At 38.5% G+C, this 20,164-nt stretch overlaps 1 protein-coding gene across 2 annotated transcripts in view; it reads right to left on the reverse strand.

Moving 5' to 3' along the window:
• The window catches only part of VGlut (Vesicular glutamate transporter), a 214,878-nt gene that overhangs the window by 12,369 nt on the left and 182,345 nt on the right, over positions 1 to 20,164 (reverse strand). For both annotated transcript variants that reach the window (XM_074093164.1, XM_074093163.1), the window contains exons 5-12: positions 11,117 to 11,229; positions 10,443 to 10,582; positions 9,522 to 9,776; positions 6,337 to 6,530; positions 3,260 to 3,422; positions 2,539 to 2,646; positions 1,415 to 1,600; positions 473 to 658 (exon numbers count right to left, since the gene is read on the reverse strand). In XM_074093164.1, the coding sequence (XP_073949265.1) occupies positions 473 to 658; positions 1,415 to 1,600; positions 2,539 to 2,646; positions 3,260 to 3,422; positions 6,337 to 6,530; positions 9,522 to 9,776; positions 10,443 to 10,582; positions 11,117 to 11,229 (1,345 nt within the window). The remainder of the gene's footprint in view (positions 1 to 472; positions 659 to 1,414; positions 1,601 to 2,538; positions 2,647 to 3,259; positions 3,423 to 6,336; positions 6,531 to 9,521; positions 9,777 to 10,442; positions 10,583 to 11,116; positions 11,230 to 20,164) is intronic.

Consider the following 20,164-nt stretch of genomic DNA (forward strand, 5'->3'; position numbering starts at 1 on the left):
TGGTAGTTTAAAAAAAATCATGTAAAAGAGCCCATTGCGGCATACTTAACTTATTGTAAGTAAAAATGGTTTGAATTTGAAGAGTTCGTTTTGTTGACATATGTACATACATATATTGCAGCTGATTTCCGTAAAAAATATCATGTTATTTCGTATTAATCCAGATTATAAACTTAGTTTTATTCAATACATTGTGCGTAAAAGGTTAACAAACATTCATTAATATGCTCACATACTTTACCGGTGGATAAAGGAGGCAAGCTATCGTTCATTGTGCTATTCTAAGAGGGAACAGGTTTTCGATCAGCAGTGATTCTGTGATCCTGCAATACCGCGTAACTAGCACTTTACGATATAATTTTCACTGCACTAACAGTACTGACATTGTACTGTACTGACAGTGAAAATTATACCTTATGGAAAATGCTAGTTACGGTGGTGTCTTCAGGATCATGATAGTTTTAGCACTGACCTTCTCCTGTGTCATGTAGTTGATGACGATGGGCACGACGAAGCCAGCAATAGTGCCGATGCCGTTAGATAACCCCATGAGGATGGAGGCGTACCGCGGCGCGATGTCCAAGTGGTTCACGTTGTAGCCAGATATGGCGAAGCCGCTGCATGCCACGCCCAGCGTCAGCTCTATGGTCGCCACGTACTGAGAAGATAATAAATATTATAAATAAATAAATATCATGGGACACTTGACACCAATTGATCTTGTCCCAAACTAAGCAAAGCTTGTACTATGGATACTAGGCAACGGATAAACATACTTATCCACGACCTGACAGCAAACATTCATACAAATATCTGTTCCGGCCGGGAATGGAACCCGGGGCCTCAAGCTTCGTAGTCAGGTTCTCTAACCACTTGACCATCCGGTCGTCATAAAGCAAGGATTATAGAAGAGTTTTCTACGAAGGTTTTTTCATAAATGCTCTGAGCGAAGTAATTATTTCAGTTCATTGCTTCTCGTAGCCTAAATTGAATAATAAGTTTTTGTTAAGAATGACATTTTCAATACAAGCTTTTTTGCTGACTTTACTTACATTGTCATCCAAACTACATTTCCTTACCAAAATTCAAGTTGATGGCATAAACCGTTAAGTTATTCCGTCCTGCGGAGACGATTGGTAAGACCACCAGGATGTCGTTACCAGATTATTGTATTGTCATCACAATTACATAAGTCAATTCGGCCACTGGAGGATCAAATTAAACTTACGTATACAAAATTTGACCCGTATCTATGCATACATACGTAATACCTATTGCATGTTAAATAAAAGATAGTGTAATTCCAAATGCTAACCCGCAAGCTCGTCCGCTTAAATCAATACTCATCTAGCATTTGCCTAAGTACTTCGGCCTGGGCAATAATGTACTACTAAAGTCATCGAGATAATTGTACCTTATTATTAGCATAAGCAACGAGCACAAAGAAGAACGCCTCGAGCCCGAATCCTCCGCAGTTGAACAGCTTCCGCACATTGGTGGTGGTCATGATTCCATTCTTCCGCAAGTAATCTGCCAGCATACCACCAATGGGTACTAAGGACGTCATTATCAAATGTGGAATGGCGCCGACAAATCCAGACTAGAAGAAACGAATTGAGATATTAATAAAAAACTAGGTAAAGAACGCATTACGCAATACAATGCCATCGGGATTTTCATTCATAATTACTTCAGTAGAAAATGATAGCTATGTACAGTCACCAACACCAATATCTGACACAGCAAGCGTGCATAAATATCTGATACGACTTTATTTCTAGGGCCAGAAGGACGTGTCAGATATTTTTGCACGCTCCGCTGTGGCAGATATTAATGCTGGTGACTGTACCTACCTATCTACATTGACGTTCGAGTGGTACAGCCACCTGCATTAAATGGGCCACAGTGGAGCGTGCAAAAATATCTGACACGTCGTACCGGTCCTAGAAATAGAGTCGTATCAGATATTTATGCACTCTTTGTTGTGTCAGTTATTGGTGCTGGTGACTGTACTACAGCGCCCGTGGTCACAAGTAGAGTGAAGTATCATATGTAATAAAAATATTTTTGCGAAATTAAGTTTTGAGTACTGTGGTAATTATGAATGGACTACAATAGCTTTTTCACACCTCTCCTTCAGAAAAGTAACTTTTCCTCCCTGACGAGAGGGAGCCAAGTACAACTTTTCTGTTCAAGGCTTTTCTAAGTGTTTTATTGCAAATGCCATTTTTAGAAGTTGATAATGGAAAGCCACGCCATTTTCTATGCTGGTTGTTCTTTAATAATATATAGAATTTATTTTTTCCAAGTTTCTTAAAGCTCGGTGTGAAAAGTTGTATGAGCGACTCGGGAGCAAAATTACTTTCATCTTGGGCGTTAACACTTGAATCCCTCATTACGCTCAAGATTCTACTTTATAATCCCTCGCTACGCTCAGGATTCTATTGTAGAATCCTTCGCTACATTCTGGATTCAATGTACGCCCTCGCCGTAAATACACCATTTTGCTCTCTTGTGACACAAATAACTATTATTTACCTCTGTGATCTGCATGTTGAATCTTGAATTAAAATACGAAGATTGGAAAATGACTAACAAACAGAAGTTCCACGTTCTGCAGAAATTTGCTACAATTATAGCGTATACCTGAAACAATGCAATGATTCTTGAAAACTTTATACCGTCTTACTTATGTTTAACTATCATGACATGTGTATTAAAAAAAGTAGTAAATTTTATTTTAGTCACATTTAGTTGCGTAATTATGAAAAAAAAGTCATCGTGTAATGTTTGTTATAAACATTAAAGAATATTTGATGAAATGTATAGATAGAGTCTAAGACGTGTTGGATATATTTGATGTATTTTATTTTATTTGTTAGCTGTAAGAGATTCAAACACAATCATGTATTGTTTACTGAATAAATGATGTCTATGTGTAAGCCGTGGTGGCCGAGTGGTTTGACCTATTGCCTCTCAAGCAGAGGATCGTGGGTTCAAACCCCGGCTCGCACCTCTGAGTTTTTTCGAAATTCAAGTGCGAAATTACATTTGAAATTTACCACGAGCTTTACTGTGAAGGAAAACATCGTGAGGAAACCTGCACAAACCTGCAAAGCAATTCAATGGTGTGTTTGAAGTTCCCAATCCGCACTGGGCCCGCGTGGGAACTACTGCCCAAGCCCTCTCATTCTGAGGGGAGGCCTGTGCCCTGCAGTGGGATGTATATAGGCTGGGATGATGATGATAAAATACTTACTGGTGGGGAGCTGGCAAACTCCTTCCAGGGTGTGCACCAGAAGCTGGGCATAGCAGCTTGGGTGGCGGTACCGAGCGACTGCTCTATGTAAGTTAGCTCCTTGCCCGATATGTGCGGGTGCTTGCTCGGTCGCTCGAAAACCAACCAAAGCCACATTACGTACCTTTATAACAACATAAACATGATTACAAATAAAGTACAATTTAGTTTCAAAGAAAGTTTTTATTTTCAAAACCTTTACTTACGAGTAAACAACTATCAATGGAACCAGAAGATTGAATGAGCATATCAGTTTCAGTAATCTTGCTATACTTATTTACGGTAGGGTACAAACTTGTGAGCAAAATTTTGATCAAAAATATCTGAACACGACTATTATTAACGGCGTAGAAGCGTGTTCAGATATTTTTGATACAATTTTTGCTCACAAGTTTATGAACTCGACTGTACTAACTCAAAAATATAATTTGAACTGTGAAAAATATTCATTGATTCACAATTCTACATCTATATATATAAAAGAAGAAACTGACTGACTGACTGACTGACTGACTGACTGACTTATAGATCAACGCACAGCCCAAACCACTGGGGCTAGAAACTTGAAATTTGGAATATATGTTTCTTAATAGTTGTAGACGCGCACTAAGAAAGGATTTTTCGAATTCCCACGGGATAGGGAAATATCTAAACTTTTTTCGCTTCTTTGTTTGTAATCGAATCTCTGAAACTATTGAGCTGATATTAAAAATTCTTTCACCGTTAGTAAGCTACACTATCCTTGATTGATATAGATTACTTTTTATCCGGGATAATGCAAAATTCCCGCGGGATAGAAATAAATAAATTAAATTTCGGAGCTGATTTAAAAAAATCTTACATATTATGTAATATGACTATACCCAAATGACAAAGGCTATTTTTTTCTTCGGGAAATTATTAAATTCCCACGGGATAGAAAAAACTGAATGCAACTTCGGGGATGATTTTAAAAATTCTTTCACCAATAGAAAGCTATACTATTCCTCATTAGTATAGACTAGGTACTCTTTTTCGGGAAAATGCAAAATTCCCACGGGATAGAAATAAGTAAATTCAACTTCGGTCTGATTTCAGAAGTTCTTTCAACAAAAGTAAGCTACAGTATTCCTGATTGACATAGGATACGTTTTTCTGGGAAAATGAAAAATTCCCGCGGGATAGAAATAAGTAAATTCAACTTTGGCACTGCTTTTAAAAATTCTTTCATATGATATAATATGACTATCCTCGATTGACATAGTCCACTTTTTTTTCGGAAAATCCAAAATTCCCATGGGATAAAAAAACGGAATTCAACTTCAGAGCTGATTTTAAAAATTCTTCCACTAATATAAAGCTACACTATTGATGATTGGTATAGATTACTCTTCTTTGGGAAAATGCAAAATTCCCGCAGGAAAGGTACATAGAAGTAAGTAAGACAATTAATTCGGAGCTGATTTTAAAAATTCTTTCACTAATAATAATCTGCAGTATCTTTGATTGAAATAGGCTGATTTTCTACAGAAGAATGCAAAATTCCCGCAGGATCGAAATACTTAAGTAAATTCATCATTGGGGTTGATTTAAAAAGATATTTTACCAATTGGGAGCTACATTATCCCTGATTGGCATATGCTACTTTTCTCCGGGAAAACGTAAAATTCCCGCGGGATAGCAAAAAGTGAATTCAACTTCAGGGTTGATTTATTTATAATTCTATACCTAACTCTACCTGACAGTACCATGACAGGCTGACTGACAGACAACGCATAGCAAAACTACTGGGGCTACAGACTTGAAATTGGCATAAATGGACCTAAAGTAATAGAGGTGCACTAGGGAAAGATTTTTAGAAAATCCCATGGAATAGGAAAATATCTCAACTTTGTTTGTTTCTTTGTTTGTTAGGGGTAATCTCTGAAACTACTGAGCTGATTTAAATAATTCTATTACCAATAGAAAGCTACAATATTCATGATGGACAGACTTCTTTTTTTTTAAATGCAAAATTTCCGCAGAATAAAAATAAGTGAATTCAACTTCGGGGCAGATTTTCAAAATTCTTTCAATAATAGAAAACTACAATATGTCTTCATCGACAATTAAGAATATTAAAATAGATCATAACATTAATTCATATCCCGCGGGGACTTTACAATTTCTCGAGATACAATCCTATATCCTATATCGTGTAGGAAGACGCCGGCAAAAGAAACGCGTAGTACTTTAACGTCTTTAACGTTTCAGCGAAACAGGGTTTCAGAGTTGGTACGAATTATGAATGATTAATTACGTATGAAGGTTGATTTTTGAATTCCAAAATGTGCACCATTTGTCTAAAACAACGTCTTACTGTATCTATAATTTCCATATAATCCTCCAAAAAATCAATCAAATCACGAAAAAAAAGGATCGCAGAAAGTAAATGTATGTTAATGTTACCCCAAATTTAACGCGAGCGAAGCCGCGGGCAAAAGCTAGTGAACCATAACAACGCAAAGGCTTATGCGTTGTTCTGGCAGTTAATATTTCTGTTTTGATGTTAGTCTAAAAAGCCAAAATAACAAACTTACAGGCGAAAATAAATCTGCGCATGCTGCTACAAGTAACATAAGTTGTGGGCGTCTGTAAAAGGTTGTATCTTAATAGGTCATGAAGACGGTTAATTGCCATATTATGTACAATGATTACTTAATGCTTGAGGGCCTAGGTACGCTAGCTGGCGCGGGTGCACGGAGCGGACGCACGCCTGCGAATGTACAGCAGGGCTACTACGAAATTCGAAAATCGAAGTTCGTGTCGTTCGGTCCCTCTGACACTTAAACTATTTAATAGGTACGAGAGCGAGAGGGACGGTACAATACGAACTTCGGAGTAGGCCCTCAGGTAAGTTTCGTCGCACGTGACACGTGCAGTTAGCGCTGCTCATACTATACTTTAATAGGCATCTACCTGCTCCGTGCAAACCGCGTTGGCTAGCATAGGGCCTGAATGGTCATAGAAAACGGTCAAAACCATGCCGCTGACCACCTCCAATCTTCAGGCTTACTTACCATATTATTCCAAACACTCCGTAAAAGTAGAACGGAGCTTGCCACCCTATGTAGTCGGTCAGCAGACCGGAGAGAGGCATGCCGATGACGATACCGGCGTACGTCCCGCAGAAGGCCAGCGTGGCCAGCCGCGACCGCTCCATCGGCGGCGCCCACATCCTCCAGATGCCGTGGCAAGAAGGATACGTCACACCCTGTTGTGAATAAAACAAAGGCACCTTTAGCATTTGCGGTTGAAATCTTGGAGGTCGTGGTCGTCCAACACAAAACAAAAGAAGTCTATAACAAACTAATCGGTGCCGCGGCGTCTATCGCGACCGGGGAGCAGGCAGTTTCTTTCCCCAAAGACTGAGCCTCGCAGGCAACGGGAAGAGGGAACTCGTGTTAATTAACTTTGGGTGTTTTCTTCTATATGTATGTTGGCGGCCGATCGTAAAATCCGCCAGATCACTAAATTGCTAGGCATATCATGAATTGGCGCCTTTTCATGTGATATGCCTAAAAGTTGGCCAGGCATATCACGATGTGCCTGAGAAACAATACGGCAGATCGATTAGAGCAACGAAAAAAAGAAAAATTTAGGTACGACGAGCGAAGCGAGGAGTGGTTAGTATTAATTGTGACCACAACGCACGAGCTGAGCGAAGCTAGCAGCTGCGGTAGCGGCCGGTGAAGTGCCAGAATTGGCCAGAACCGATATGGCGGCGTTTCATTATATGCCTAGGAATTTCATGATCTGCCTAAACTGGCCAAATCATGAAATGGCAGCGTTTCATTATATGCCTAGGAATTTCATGATTTGCCTAAACGTCACTAGGCAAATCGTTAAACGTTGAGTTTTTACCGATATGGCGGATGTCCCTTAGCCAATTCATGAAATGGCGCCATTTCATGATATGCCTAGGAATTTCGTGATTTGGCGGATTTTACGATCGGCCGCCGACATGTTTACTATATCTAGTTATGTTATTGCTAGTTACTGTTTTATACAAACACAAGTAACCATCAACTTTTGTGGCCAGCATGGCTTTTTACGACTTCACCCATTTTCGATGGTATTATACGGAGTCAAATGTCTGACAAGTAGGCATGTTGACGTTGACATAAGCCAAAGTCAAGATAGCTGCGAATCAAAGAGAATGGGTCCAGTAATGGTTGACCCCCGAGTCCGAGTGCATCGGGGAAACCGCGGACGAGACTCGTTTGGAGAATCAAACAGTAGGATCTAGGCATAAAACACTTCCATTCAGAGTAAACAAGCAAAATTTTTTTTTCTCCCTTTTAATTGTGTTCAGATCAATAAATACCAATTATACGTAAAAAAAAAATATTTAGATACAAACAATAGAAAAATGGTGACAACTGTCCGTCCAAGAAACCACGTCCAACCAAGAAATCTTTAACTGTATAATTATTTTTTTAAACATGCTCAGAAATGTATGCGTTAATGTCACGAAATGGAGACATGAAGTTTCTCATTTATGACTCCCTACATAACTTCTTGGCCTAGGCCATGAAGTATGTATGAAAATCCATTATTGTCCGCTGCTCTAACCTTTTAAATTTGCTTACTAACATTAAATTGACAAAGGAAAAATTACAAACAGCCAACCGTGGTTACCACTACTCTGTAAGCATTTGCGATATTGCGATGCGATGCATGGATGGATGGGATGGATGGATTGTTTGAGAAAAGCACTATACAAACCTCGGCCAGAACAGTGATTTCTGGACTCGTTTTATCCGTCTACCCCGAACTCGTCCATCAATCCCTTAAATTCATGGCCTCTGCAGTAATGTACTAAGTATTCATTTCAAAATCACAAATCCATAGGTACTCAAGGAAAACAATCACAACATAATTTTCAAATGTCGCAAAAACGGCAATTACCGACAGTCCTAATAAGACAACTTTTTTACATTATGTTCTCATCAGAAAACCAAAATGTAGTATAACTGATAATAGGTACTTTAAAAAAGATATGTTGATATCCTTTCTCTTTTGGCAAAGATGCTATCAATAAAAGAAATCTTAATAAAAGAATCTCATAGAAAAGAAATCTTTTGTCAGTATTTCTACAGTTATCAATTCTTAGATTTAAAGAAATAACGTTGCTATTGAGGAGCCTAAACCGGGATACACGAGTGAAGCAAATACGTAACCATGGCGACCGAGGGCTCCGTAATCCTAAAGAGGCTTTCTAAGTACATACTGGGAATCGATGTCGACTGTACTTGAGGACGGCTGAAAATGGAAACGATCGATGGTTCGATGAGGATCAGTTGAAAACGCTGGTTAATAAAAGTTAATATTTAATAATTCAAAGCTCAAAATTATATAAAAAAATTAGAAATGAATTTGGGCATACTTGTTAATATGAAAGAAATTTTATGGTATAAATATTATGAAGAACTACTTCTACTACTTAGTTCACTGAAATGGACCTCCGAAAAGTGTAGCGTCCGAAACAATCAGTAGTAAAGCTTTTATCATATATATTAAGTGTTCATCTACATATTATCACACAAACGTTCTAAGTGAACGCGTGAGCGGCTTTTCCAACACTTGGAATAACTCTATCTACTTTCTTTAGATAATAATACAGTTATAAAAGACAATATGCAAAATGTTGTTTGCCTGCAGTACAAAAGGAAGGGGAGCTAAATCCAAACGTGACGAGTCGTACATTCGACATGACCGGCGTCGAAATTTGAAGCTCTCGTAATAGGCCTCATCATGCATTGTCACGATCCGCCTGAGTGCCGAATGTTCAAATTTTAACGTATGATGGTTAACTTGTTACACATTTATTTCCGATCCATCGTATCTGTGTTAAGTATGTGGATTCTTGTAAAGTGAACAGTGACACGGACACACCTGGACTCCTTTTTACAAGCGTTTGTTTATTATCAATATTTTTTCTACCTATGTTTGTCAAGGTCACTTAAAATTCAGACTCACTTGAGTTATTGTTTCTTACTTACTTAAAAACGTAAATAATGTTCATCTAATGCTTCCAAAACCTATTATTGCGTTTAGTTGTTTCATAGGTACTTTTTCCTTCTTAATGGTGACAGAATAGAATCTAGATAGAATCAAAATCGATGGTCAACATTGCACTTGTCATTAGAAAATGTTTTAAGTAACAGACACGTATTTTTAGATATCAATATTTTCCACAAACCTCAACAAATCCCTGTGCGACCTTCAAAAGCACGACCGCTGTGGGCCCCACAGACATGGCTCCAGGGATGGCAACATTGAAAAGTGCAGAAGCGAAAATGGCCGCTCCAAAAATCCTATTGGCAGGGTACATGGACGCCAGGAAACCACCCGGCACTTGCGTTATTAGATACCCGAAGAAGTACGAAGAATCTATTGAGGACTCTATTTCTACGGTCCAGTTGAAAGGCGTGTCTTCTGTAAATCCTGAAGCGGTCTGTGAATAAAGTTTTTTTAATGAAAAATTAAGAAACAGCTTTTAATACTTGTCAAAATCTAAATCCCTTAAAGCAGCGTGCGAAGATGTGTTACGAGGAATGTGTCTTTCATTAAACAATAGTAAGAAACGTTTAATTTACCTCGCCTCGCGCCGCTCAACTGTTTCCACCAGAGATGTGCTGTGCGAAGATGTGTAAATGAAGTGTTTTTATTGGTTAATGAACAACACATTCCTCGCAACAAATCCACGCCCATTATTGGTGGAAACCTCAAGCAACAGCATGCAAGTCGCGTGACCGTGTAATCGTGTAACACGCGCTCATACTCGTATATGGTAACTTCTTAGTCAAAGCAAACCAATAATCAAGGTTAAGACGAAGTCAACAATGCTGGCGATAGTCCCCAGAAAGACCAGCGCTGGGGTAGCCCGTGTTATTAAGATGAGGCCAACTAGATTAATTTCATTCCTAGGCATATGGGCACTAGGCACTGGCTTGAAAATAGGCCGGCGTTCTATTCCCGCTAGTGCTGGCGGTCAGCGCTGGCTTGTCTTCAAAAATTATAAACGATGCCAGTTACAAGCTATCGCTAGTACTGGCAGCCAACACTGGCTTCGCATACTACATGGTAACTCTGCGCAGACATACTAAACTTATCGACTTACCTTATGCTTCTCGGTCATCTTGAGCTTAGCCATGCTCATGTTGCACCGCATGCCAAACATGATGCTGAAGCCAAAGCAAGCCAGCAGCGCGACCGTGTAGCGCGCGCTCAGGCATGGCAACTCCGCGCGGATGTACTTATCTATACGGAGCAATAGAGGGTGAGCATTCCAAATGGGTTAGTGAGGGGATATTTAATATTATATATAGAGAATTATGTTTTGAGGAAACAGGTTTTTGAGCTGCTTTTAATAATAAAATGATTACATTATTTTTGAAAGGAAGTTCTTTGCATCTCAACATTTTGATTTTACTCGAGCTTACGCAGAGGTGCTTAGGTGATCGAAAAGTAACTCGTTGAAAATTACCAAATCCAATCTGAATCCGTGGAAATACTACGGTCCGGAGTAGTTGTAGAACTATTTTGAAATCGGATGACGAAAATCGGACCTATTTAGTGCGTAAACTACCATACACGACTGCTTCGGACTGTACCTCCACGGATTCAGGTCGAATCCGAATCTGAAGTACTTAGTGTGAAACTACTTTTAAAGATAGTTATAAAAGTAGGTATATTTCTGCAGGCGACTCTGAGGGAATTTATAATGGGTCACACGATAAATGCCACAAATAAGAACAATTTCAAATTAAATTCTTGCTTGTACCGTGCTTGTACCTATGTGTCGAGGTGGAGGCCTATCGGGTGATGGTGGAGTCTCCAGGTCTTCGCCATCATACATCTGATCATAGCCCTTCTGTTCCACGTGAAAGTTCTCATATTGGCTGTTCCTGAAACAATAAAAACAACTCCAATAAAATAGACTGCCGGTGATTAGTCGTCTTAAAGAGCTGTGAGTTTTTAAGTGCATTTCGAGTATCAAACAAGATTAAAGAGTAGTTTATCGGTAATTAAACGTCGCAGCGATCGCAGGTGGAAATAAAATTAAAACGCGAGAGTCGAGCATGCAGGCTCTAACGTGTTTAAGCGGAAATCAGGTGCAGCGTCTATATTTTTTCATATGGGAAAAATAAACAACGTAAAATTTATAGAAGTCTATTCCCTCGAGAGCGAATTAATATTATGATAACCGACCGGTGAAAATAAACGGGAAACTTTGTTATTCACTGATAAATTAATTACTTACTTACCAAATGTTAAATTGATTTTAAGAGTTCAGTGCCTGGCACAGCAAAAACAAATGCCTTTTTAACCGACTTCAAAAAAAGGGGTGGTTATCAATTCGGTTGTACTTTTTTTGTGTTTTTACCTCAAAACTCCGTCATTTATAAACCGATTTGAATTGATTTTGAATCTAAAAAGCATCAAATCAGGACCTAATGATTGAATCCTAAGGAAATCGAGGGAACTCTTCAAGTATTGTAGGAACGCCTATGGTAATTTCGATATATTTAGGAGTAACTCGTGCATTTGCTCTTGAAAATCATCATTTGGTGAAGTGGAACTGTTGATGAAGATCAAATTTGATCAATGGAGCGACTACTCAACAACAAGTACTTCACGGGTTGAATTTCAATTATTTTAACGCAGTTGCTAAGCAATTTAAGCTTATTGTAATTCATAGGTATGGTGAAATGGAACGGGTGATGAAGCACCAGGACTCCTCAATAATGAACGTCTTTGCATCGGACAAAGCAATTTTTAGTAAAAGGTGACGAACAGTTGACATTAAACTATTGTATCTTAGATCTTTTACACTAAAAAGCATGAAAAAAAATTATAACAAAAAATAGAAACGACTACAAAAAATCATGAAAATAATTTTCTACGAGTCTGAAGTCGGTGCCTCAGCACGAGCCAGCAAGGGTGATTGAAACCCCGAAGTAACTCGTATAGTTGTAGGTGAGGTAGACGATTATAGGTCCACTCCTGCTGGCTCGTGCTGAGGCACCGACTTCAGACTCGTAGAAAATTATTTTCATGATTTTTTGTATAGAATCACTTTTTTGTCTGTTCGTAAGTCCGTCCGTCTGTCACGATTCTTTTTCTCTGTAGGTATCAAGCTTAAATTATTATCAAATAATCATATTGCTAATAGGTACCAGAAGCAATGAAAAAGTCAAACTTCTAAGACAACGCAATCAAAAGACACTTGTTTGTAATCAAAATGACGTCATAAAACAATGGGAGGATTGTGTTTTCACAGGCCATAAAAAATACGCCCGTGAATTGGTGGTATCATCATTCCTATTAACGCAATTCTTAAGTAAAATTTTAAGGAAAAGTATGTAAATATATCATCTAAGTAACAGCGGCACCCAAAAACGACAGCCCCTCTCGTCACGAACGAAAACGGTAGCAAATAGGCTTGAGCGAGCTGTGGAGGGCCATCAGGGCTCGTGATTGAATTAGCAGTGCCATCGCACGTCGCAACTCATTGTTTGCAAACTAATAGCTGTGACACCGACTGCGACAGACATGGGCCCTATTTCAAGCGTGCTTATGCGATATTGTTAAAATCACAGTCGTAAAAAAAGGAATAAAAAAAAGGATTTTCAAGAAAAGAGCGTACTCCTACCTTAAAGGCCGGCAACGCACTTGTGACTCTTCTGGTGTTGCAGGTGTCCATGGGCGACGGTAATCGCTTACCATCAGGCGATCCGCCTGCTCGTTTGCCCCCTATACCATAAAAAAAAAAAAAAAAAAAAAAAAGGAATAGATATTTAGTTAAACACATTCAAAAGATAAATAGGCTCAGAGTTGCTCAACGGGCTATGGCGAAGGCTATGCTCGGAGTTTCTCTTCGGGATCGCTTGAGGAGATACGTAGAAAAACGTCATTGTTTATTGTATCGTTCTCAGGTGGGAGTCTTTGTTCAAACAGTGCTTGGGCCATTTCCATTTTATGACCAATACGATAATCACTCTTAACACTAACAGAGCTTTATAACGACATTCCAACTATACTATATCTTTCTAATCATCGATGCGTAAATTCATTTTTCCGCTGACAAAAGTAATAAATGTGACTATCTGTTCGCGTCCCCCCATCGTGCGGTAATGAATCGTCGACATAAAAGGCATAGCCAAGTGGAAAGGACGTGTCGGGTGCCAACCCTATGGCAAAACGGCAGTGGGACATTTCTGATTCTTAACTCATTTCCGTATTAATGCTATCATGACGTAATAACACATAAAAAAATAATTCGTGTTTTATTTACCGTTATAAACTCTACACACCACACGGTTTTGCTACGAGTACCTACATTAGCCTGTCCACAAGTGACCATAGGGTTGACTCTGTCCTCGGTCACCGTATTAGCATTACCATAAGACGAGGTGACGCACAATACTTACAAGGGTTCTCTAAAGCACTTCGCAACCCTAAAATGTGAATGCTTTAAGTAATACATCGGTAGACTTGAACACATTTACTGAGTTCCGTAAGTTTGCGTCTTCAGAAATATCCTGTACACCTGCATTAATATCTGCTACAGCGGAGCCGGCAAGAATATCTGGCACATCCTACCGGCTCTAAAAATAGAGTCGTATCAGATATTTATCTACGCCTTTTTGTGTCAAATATTGGTGCTGGTGACTCTGCAGTCGAAGAAACTGAATCACTTATTAGTGTGGAACCTTTGTGCCACTAATGTCATGTTGACATCTCATACATCTGCCAAAGAAATCATAGCGAAATTGATGATGAACAAGTTCCAGCCTGGATTCGATTTGTAGCATTCGAACATGGCGGATGTAGAATATGTAATTTTGCTATTTCTGTTTCTTTGGCTAGTTGAAGTATAATTTTGATACTGTTTTATGCGGCAATTAACCTTAATAGTGAACAGTGATCACAAAATTCTATATTGCTCTCGTGTCTGACATTTTTTAATGCGCAAGTTGTCTCCACGTGGTTTCTGGAATTTTACTATCAAGTTGCAAAAACTACAACCACCGTACAACGTCCCTCTCAAAGAGAGTTCACTTTGACACTGGCGAAATAGTCCTATTAATTAGGACAGAAAAGCCATATTTTAAAAGAGAAGAAGAAGTTCCAGCCTGGTACGTGATTAAGTTTACTCCACTGTACAGTCAGGGTTGTGCAACCAGTGATATTTAGCGGCAGCTAGCAGCCCCCGGCCCCTGTCACCGCTCATTGTGCCAGCCTCGGCCCGCTAATGCGTTTAGCCGCGACGGTGCCCGTCAACAGTCGCGTCGGGGGATATGACGCTAATTATTACTCCGTGTGATTACTCGATCGACATGATTTATTAGTATTTGGATTACCAGTTATGAAAAACTACGAGGTTTTAAAAAGTTGCTTGCGACTTCGTCTGTGATGAACTCATTTATTGCTAGTCCGCGGGCGCTATGCAGTTTTCCGGGATAAACAGAACCAGAAATTATATCAACTTAAAGTACACAAAAAAGTAGCCAAGAATTAAGCCATTGGCGGTAAGTGACCTGCATTATTTCGATCCTAGAGAATATATTTATTTATCTCATCCGTAGCTGGATCATATTTTGAGCGTTTCAACCGCCACATTTTAGGGGTAACATTTTTTAAGAATGGGTATTTGATGACATTTTTGATTATTTTCTAGACGTCCTGAACTTCTACAAGACATAACACGGACGGAAACAGTAACATCTTCTACCATGTCAACAAAAATGTGCCCACGAAAATCATATGGAATAAAAGCTCGAAGATCCATCTACTTTACTAACCTCACAGTAAATTCTTATGGCGTACAGCGAAAACTTTGCATTCATTATGTCGCCGAAACATGTCAACTAAATGTTATGAAAGTTTAAAACTGCTCTATCTCCCCTAATGCATACACCCTGTGATTATGCGACGAGCTCAAATCGCGTAATTACTGTTTTGTGTGTGCCGCCCCGTTGATGGATACAGTCATTTAGTTATTTAACTTTGTGTGTAACCTGTACTTATGTTGCTAGGTTTTGGTATTCATAAATGGGGTTGAAAAAGTTTTGTAAACTAACGTCATGGGACCGTGCCAAAAATTTTACTCAAGTCAAACTAAAATTGAAACTCACAGTAGCGAAAAATTCATCACTTAAGTATACAAAGAATATTGCAAAAAGTTTTAGATTTTTTGCACTAAATTATAATTTAATTATTATTTTAAATTAGGTAGGTACGTGTAATCCGGCCGCAATTGGAGTACAAATAGAAAATACCATTAGTACAGCAGTATAATATAAATGATGGTTTCTTTTTTGATATCTTTATACGTAGATATTATAAAATAGATTACAGATCAGAGACAGGTTTTCTTCTTACGTCATATTGTGCCAACTAGACAAGAGAGGGCTGAGATTGGGCTGGGCCAGCCCACATCGCCCAACTTCTAGCTAACCGCACCTAACTTCGTTAATAAAGCCACTCTCGGTATGCTTCCTACAGTTCTGGGCACTTGAAGCTCTGTGAAAGTTGTTTGGTACTTAGAAGTGGGTAGCAGATAAGTATATTATTAGTGTACCAATATTCATAAAGAATTATATGTACATTGATGCGGTCAATATGTTGTTAGTTAACTAATTGTTATTAGGTAACGATTTATGACAGAGTTTATAAATAATTTATTGAATCAGGCAGTTGCAGATATGCAGTTCCATTACCTCCACACTGTAAGTACACACACACACACACACACACACAAATCACACAAACCCAGTCTGTGAATCGAGTCCTAAGGATAACCCTGGTGGCCCAGTACCTACTAACTAAAGTAACCGACTTGGTATGTTATTGCATCTCAAAACTTCTTTGCAGTATAAGAACTGCGTTGCGAGACTTGCATCTTTTTACATTATAATGTTTTTAATGGGATTATTATTAAGTATATCAAAGGTATCCATGTAATCCATGGTTTATATGACGTCGTAGTAATTAATAAATTAAAATTATTTTATGTAAAAAGTCGTCGTGTATTAGATATAAATTGAATTTATAAAGTACCGTGTACCTAACATCTTCATCGTATCAAGCATGCTTCTAAGTTCATCTGTACAAGCCCGACCATATAAAACGCCGTGCAGTTTTCGTCGGCTTTCCCAAGACACAGCTCCTGGGCGCGACGTGAAGAGCCGAGGGAGGTATTGCGTACAATATGCACTTGAACAGACCCCACTATGAATACCTATACAGCCCAGGGAGGAACGCAGCGTCTTCATTAATTAATTAAACAATAGGTCACAAGCATCCATTGTTTTAAGTTAAAATAACTTCAAAGACACTTCGTATAAATCAGTACCTAATCAGAACTTTCGATAAAACAAATTCAGTCTTCATTTAAAATTATAAGCTGTATATAATGAATGTGTTTTACACAGATACACAATAAAATAGCATAAAATAAACATTTAATAAGTAAAGGAATATTTATATTTTTTCGAATCCGGCCCCGTTTGTTGCGCAGCGGGGGTAGCTATTACACCCTAAGACCACCCTCTCTAATTGATTTACAATTGTCGGTTAAATTTGTTTCCCGACCTCCCTCCGCGATCGGCGATCGCAAATGCACCCGATATTTAGATGAAGCGCGATTCCCAAATAAAAATGAATGTAATGCCGCTTTTCCTTTTAGAGCTATTATTGTAAGAATCAAAAGCTACAGTGCAATTATTTTAGCATTCATACTTTCATCCTTGTACTTATCCAATATACTACTTATTATAAACGCGAAAGTATCGTTGTCTGTTTGTCTATTAACTCTTCACGCTTAAACATCTGAACCGATTTAGATGCAATTTGGTGTAGAGTTAGTTTGAGACCCTCGGAAGTACAAAAAGCATGTCATTTGCTGGAATTTTTTAACAACGTCCTCGTGATTAAACAGATGAATAAGGTTCTTCGTCATATGGCGCAGTAGCAAGATTTGTAGTTTATTAGTAAAGCCATCATCTTTGATATTTATTGAGAGAATTGTATCTCATCACCCGGTTATTCAATTTTACTTTTATTTGCTTCAATTTTATGCAAAAAAATTATGCTCATTTAAAAAACGTCTCCTTAACTCATAGACTTACTTTACACGCATGTAGAAACAGTATCCTTCACAGTGACTTTGATAAGCACTGTGTATGTATACATTGTGTATTAATGGTCACGTGGTTCACTCAAGTGTTCGGTAGCGCTATAACTGTATATCTGCCGCGGATCTGGCCTTGTTAACTAGCTTCCATAACTTACGCAGCCGTAATGAGCCGGATATAGAGTTAGCTATGTTGTTCAGGACTCGGGTGTCCCACATCTACTTAACAAGATTTGATGATATTGACAAGGATTTCTTACTATACTCTCGTAAATCCTGTTTTTTTATTATTATTATAAGTTTGATGCCAATGTCTGTGGCATCGTAGCTCTCAAATTGATGGACTCGTTTTAATGCAGTTTTTTCACGTGAAAGTGAGTTTCCATGCTGTGGTTCATAGCTATGTTTCATTTAAAATTAACTTTGAAAGGACGGTGTACGGTTGTGTCACTCTGAAGATGAGCTCTGGTTGAGTTCGAAACGCGTCAGTGTAGTGTGGTGGTGGTGATAGATGGGTTTGTGTGATTTCTGTGTGTTCTTACAGTGTGGAGGTGGAGGAACTGCATGAACACGCATATTTTGCATAAGCTTAGCTATCGTCAGGTCGCGGGTGAGCAAGGAAATTCTTTTAGTTCATAGACAGAAAGACAGACATACAACGGGACAGGTGAAACTGAATAAAAGCTTGTAAAAAGGTTTGAGTTCTGTCTTATTTAAACATATCATTGGGTACATCAGTTAGTGTTTATTATTTACTGAACCTTGAGCTTGAAATAGATTGACCTAATTGCAGTTTACTTAACAAGAAAGATAAAGGCGGCGGAATCGCGTCGATCGCCTCGAAACCGCCGGGATGGTGAATAAAACATGCAATAAACCAGATGCTTTACGGCACAGTTCTCAGATTAAGATAATCCTTCGCTACGCACAATTTTAATACTTCACGGGTCAGGCTCAGTCACAGCGAAATACTCTCGACTTAACTGAATCGTGACTTGCTATGGAACCTTTTAACAGAAAAAGTCATAGTGATAGATACGAGTATTACATTTTTTGATAAGGGCATCTATTAAATAAATAAAAAAGTATCATGGGACATTATTGAGCTAGTAACAAACTAAGCAAAGCTTGTTATTATGGATATTAGGCCACGAATAAACATAGGTGCTTATATAGATAAATACATACTTAAATACATATTAAACATCCATAGACCCGAGAGCAAACATTCGTAAATATTATTCATACAAATATTTATCTGCCCCGGCCAGGGATCGAACTCAGGATCGGAACCTCAAGCTTCGTAATCAGGTTCTCTAACCCCTTGGCTAAAAGAACTTGATCACGATCAACCAGCCAAGTTTTGTGTTTTAATACTAAGTGTAGTAGATAAGTTTTATTTTTTTCATAATTACATTTAGTTAATAATATTACTGGCTCCACTTATTGTTCGACACAAAACTGCATCACAGCAGCAAAGAACGTGGGTGTAAATGAATAAAGAAAGCCCATAAATAAATCAGCGGAACGATCTCGCGTTTCGACACTCGCGAACATAATAGAGTTATGACAAAAATGGCGAAGCGAGCCAAGAAATATCACTTGGTGAACCCGAGACGCTTGTTAGCGTCCTCGCCTTTATTTATGACCAGATTTATTTTATGGCCGTTGGTGGATATCTTCCGAATCAATGGGGAAGTCGTGCTCTAAAAAACAGGCAATCTCATCGATTTTTCACTTAAACCCCTGACGTTTTCAAATGAGTACAGTTTCAAAGAACGTGCTTTTCACTGATATTTCTATTCCAAATATTTTGTTTTCTAGCGGAGCGAGGCGAGTTTGACAAATATAATAAAAATGGATGGCAAACAGTGCGGGCGTTGTATTTGCGATGATATTTGTTTCGTAGATTCTTACTCTCCCGCCTAATCTGTCCGGAACAGCAAAACTCACGTTCTCTCCTTGTTTTGTTTCTTCATTTTTATTTCTGAATCAATTACGTTTCTGTTTTGTTTATTAGCAGAGCTATTAGCGGCTTCAATTTACAATTTACTTTCTTAATTGCAAGGGTATTGGGTACCGTCACACTATTTTGATTTTGTTTTATCAGACCTCAGACTGACTGCGATAACAGCGTTCCATGTTGTATTTTGTTAAAGTACCCCTTGTACCTTGGTGGTGATCTCTTACCATCAGGAGACCCACTTGCTCGTTTGACATACAGTCGAATAAAAAAAAAGTAACATCCGCCTGTAGGTAGAGAGCCTCTATCTTGTAGTACAGTCAGCATCAAAAGTAGCTGGTTACTTTTGTACTTTGTCGTTTTAAAGCCACGTACTACGCCGTACGTACGCCATACAAGATTGACAAATGTGTTAATGTGACAGAGTAAAAAATTAACCAGCTACTTTTGATTCTGACCGTACGTAGGTACGGTGTAGACAAGGGCACATTTAGATTATGTTAAAAGCATTCAATGCCTTATTTACATAAGTATAGTTCATCATTATCATATTCATACCTTGAATAATATAAAAATACCAGCATTTAACATATTAAGCGTTCTAATAAGCATTTGAGATACAGCCTAAGCCCAGGGGGACTACTTTGACATTCGAAATTCAAAGTTCCTATCGTCCCTCTTACTCTACTACTAGGTAAATACTATTAGCGTGAGCGAGGCGCATAAACTTTAACGTCTT

This window comes from Choristoneura fumiferana, chromosome 10, assembly GCF_025370935.1.
Source record: "Choristoneura fumiferana chromosome 10, NRCan_CFum_1, whole genome shotgun sequence".
NCBI classification, from domain to species: Eukaryota; Metazoa; Arthropoda; class Insecta; order Lepidoptera; family Tortricidae; genus Choristoneura; species Choristoneura fumiferana.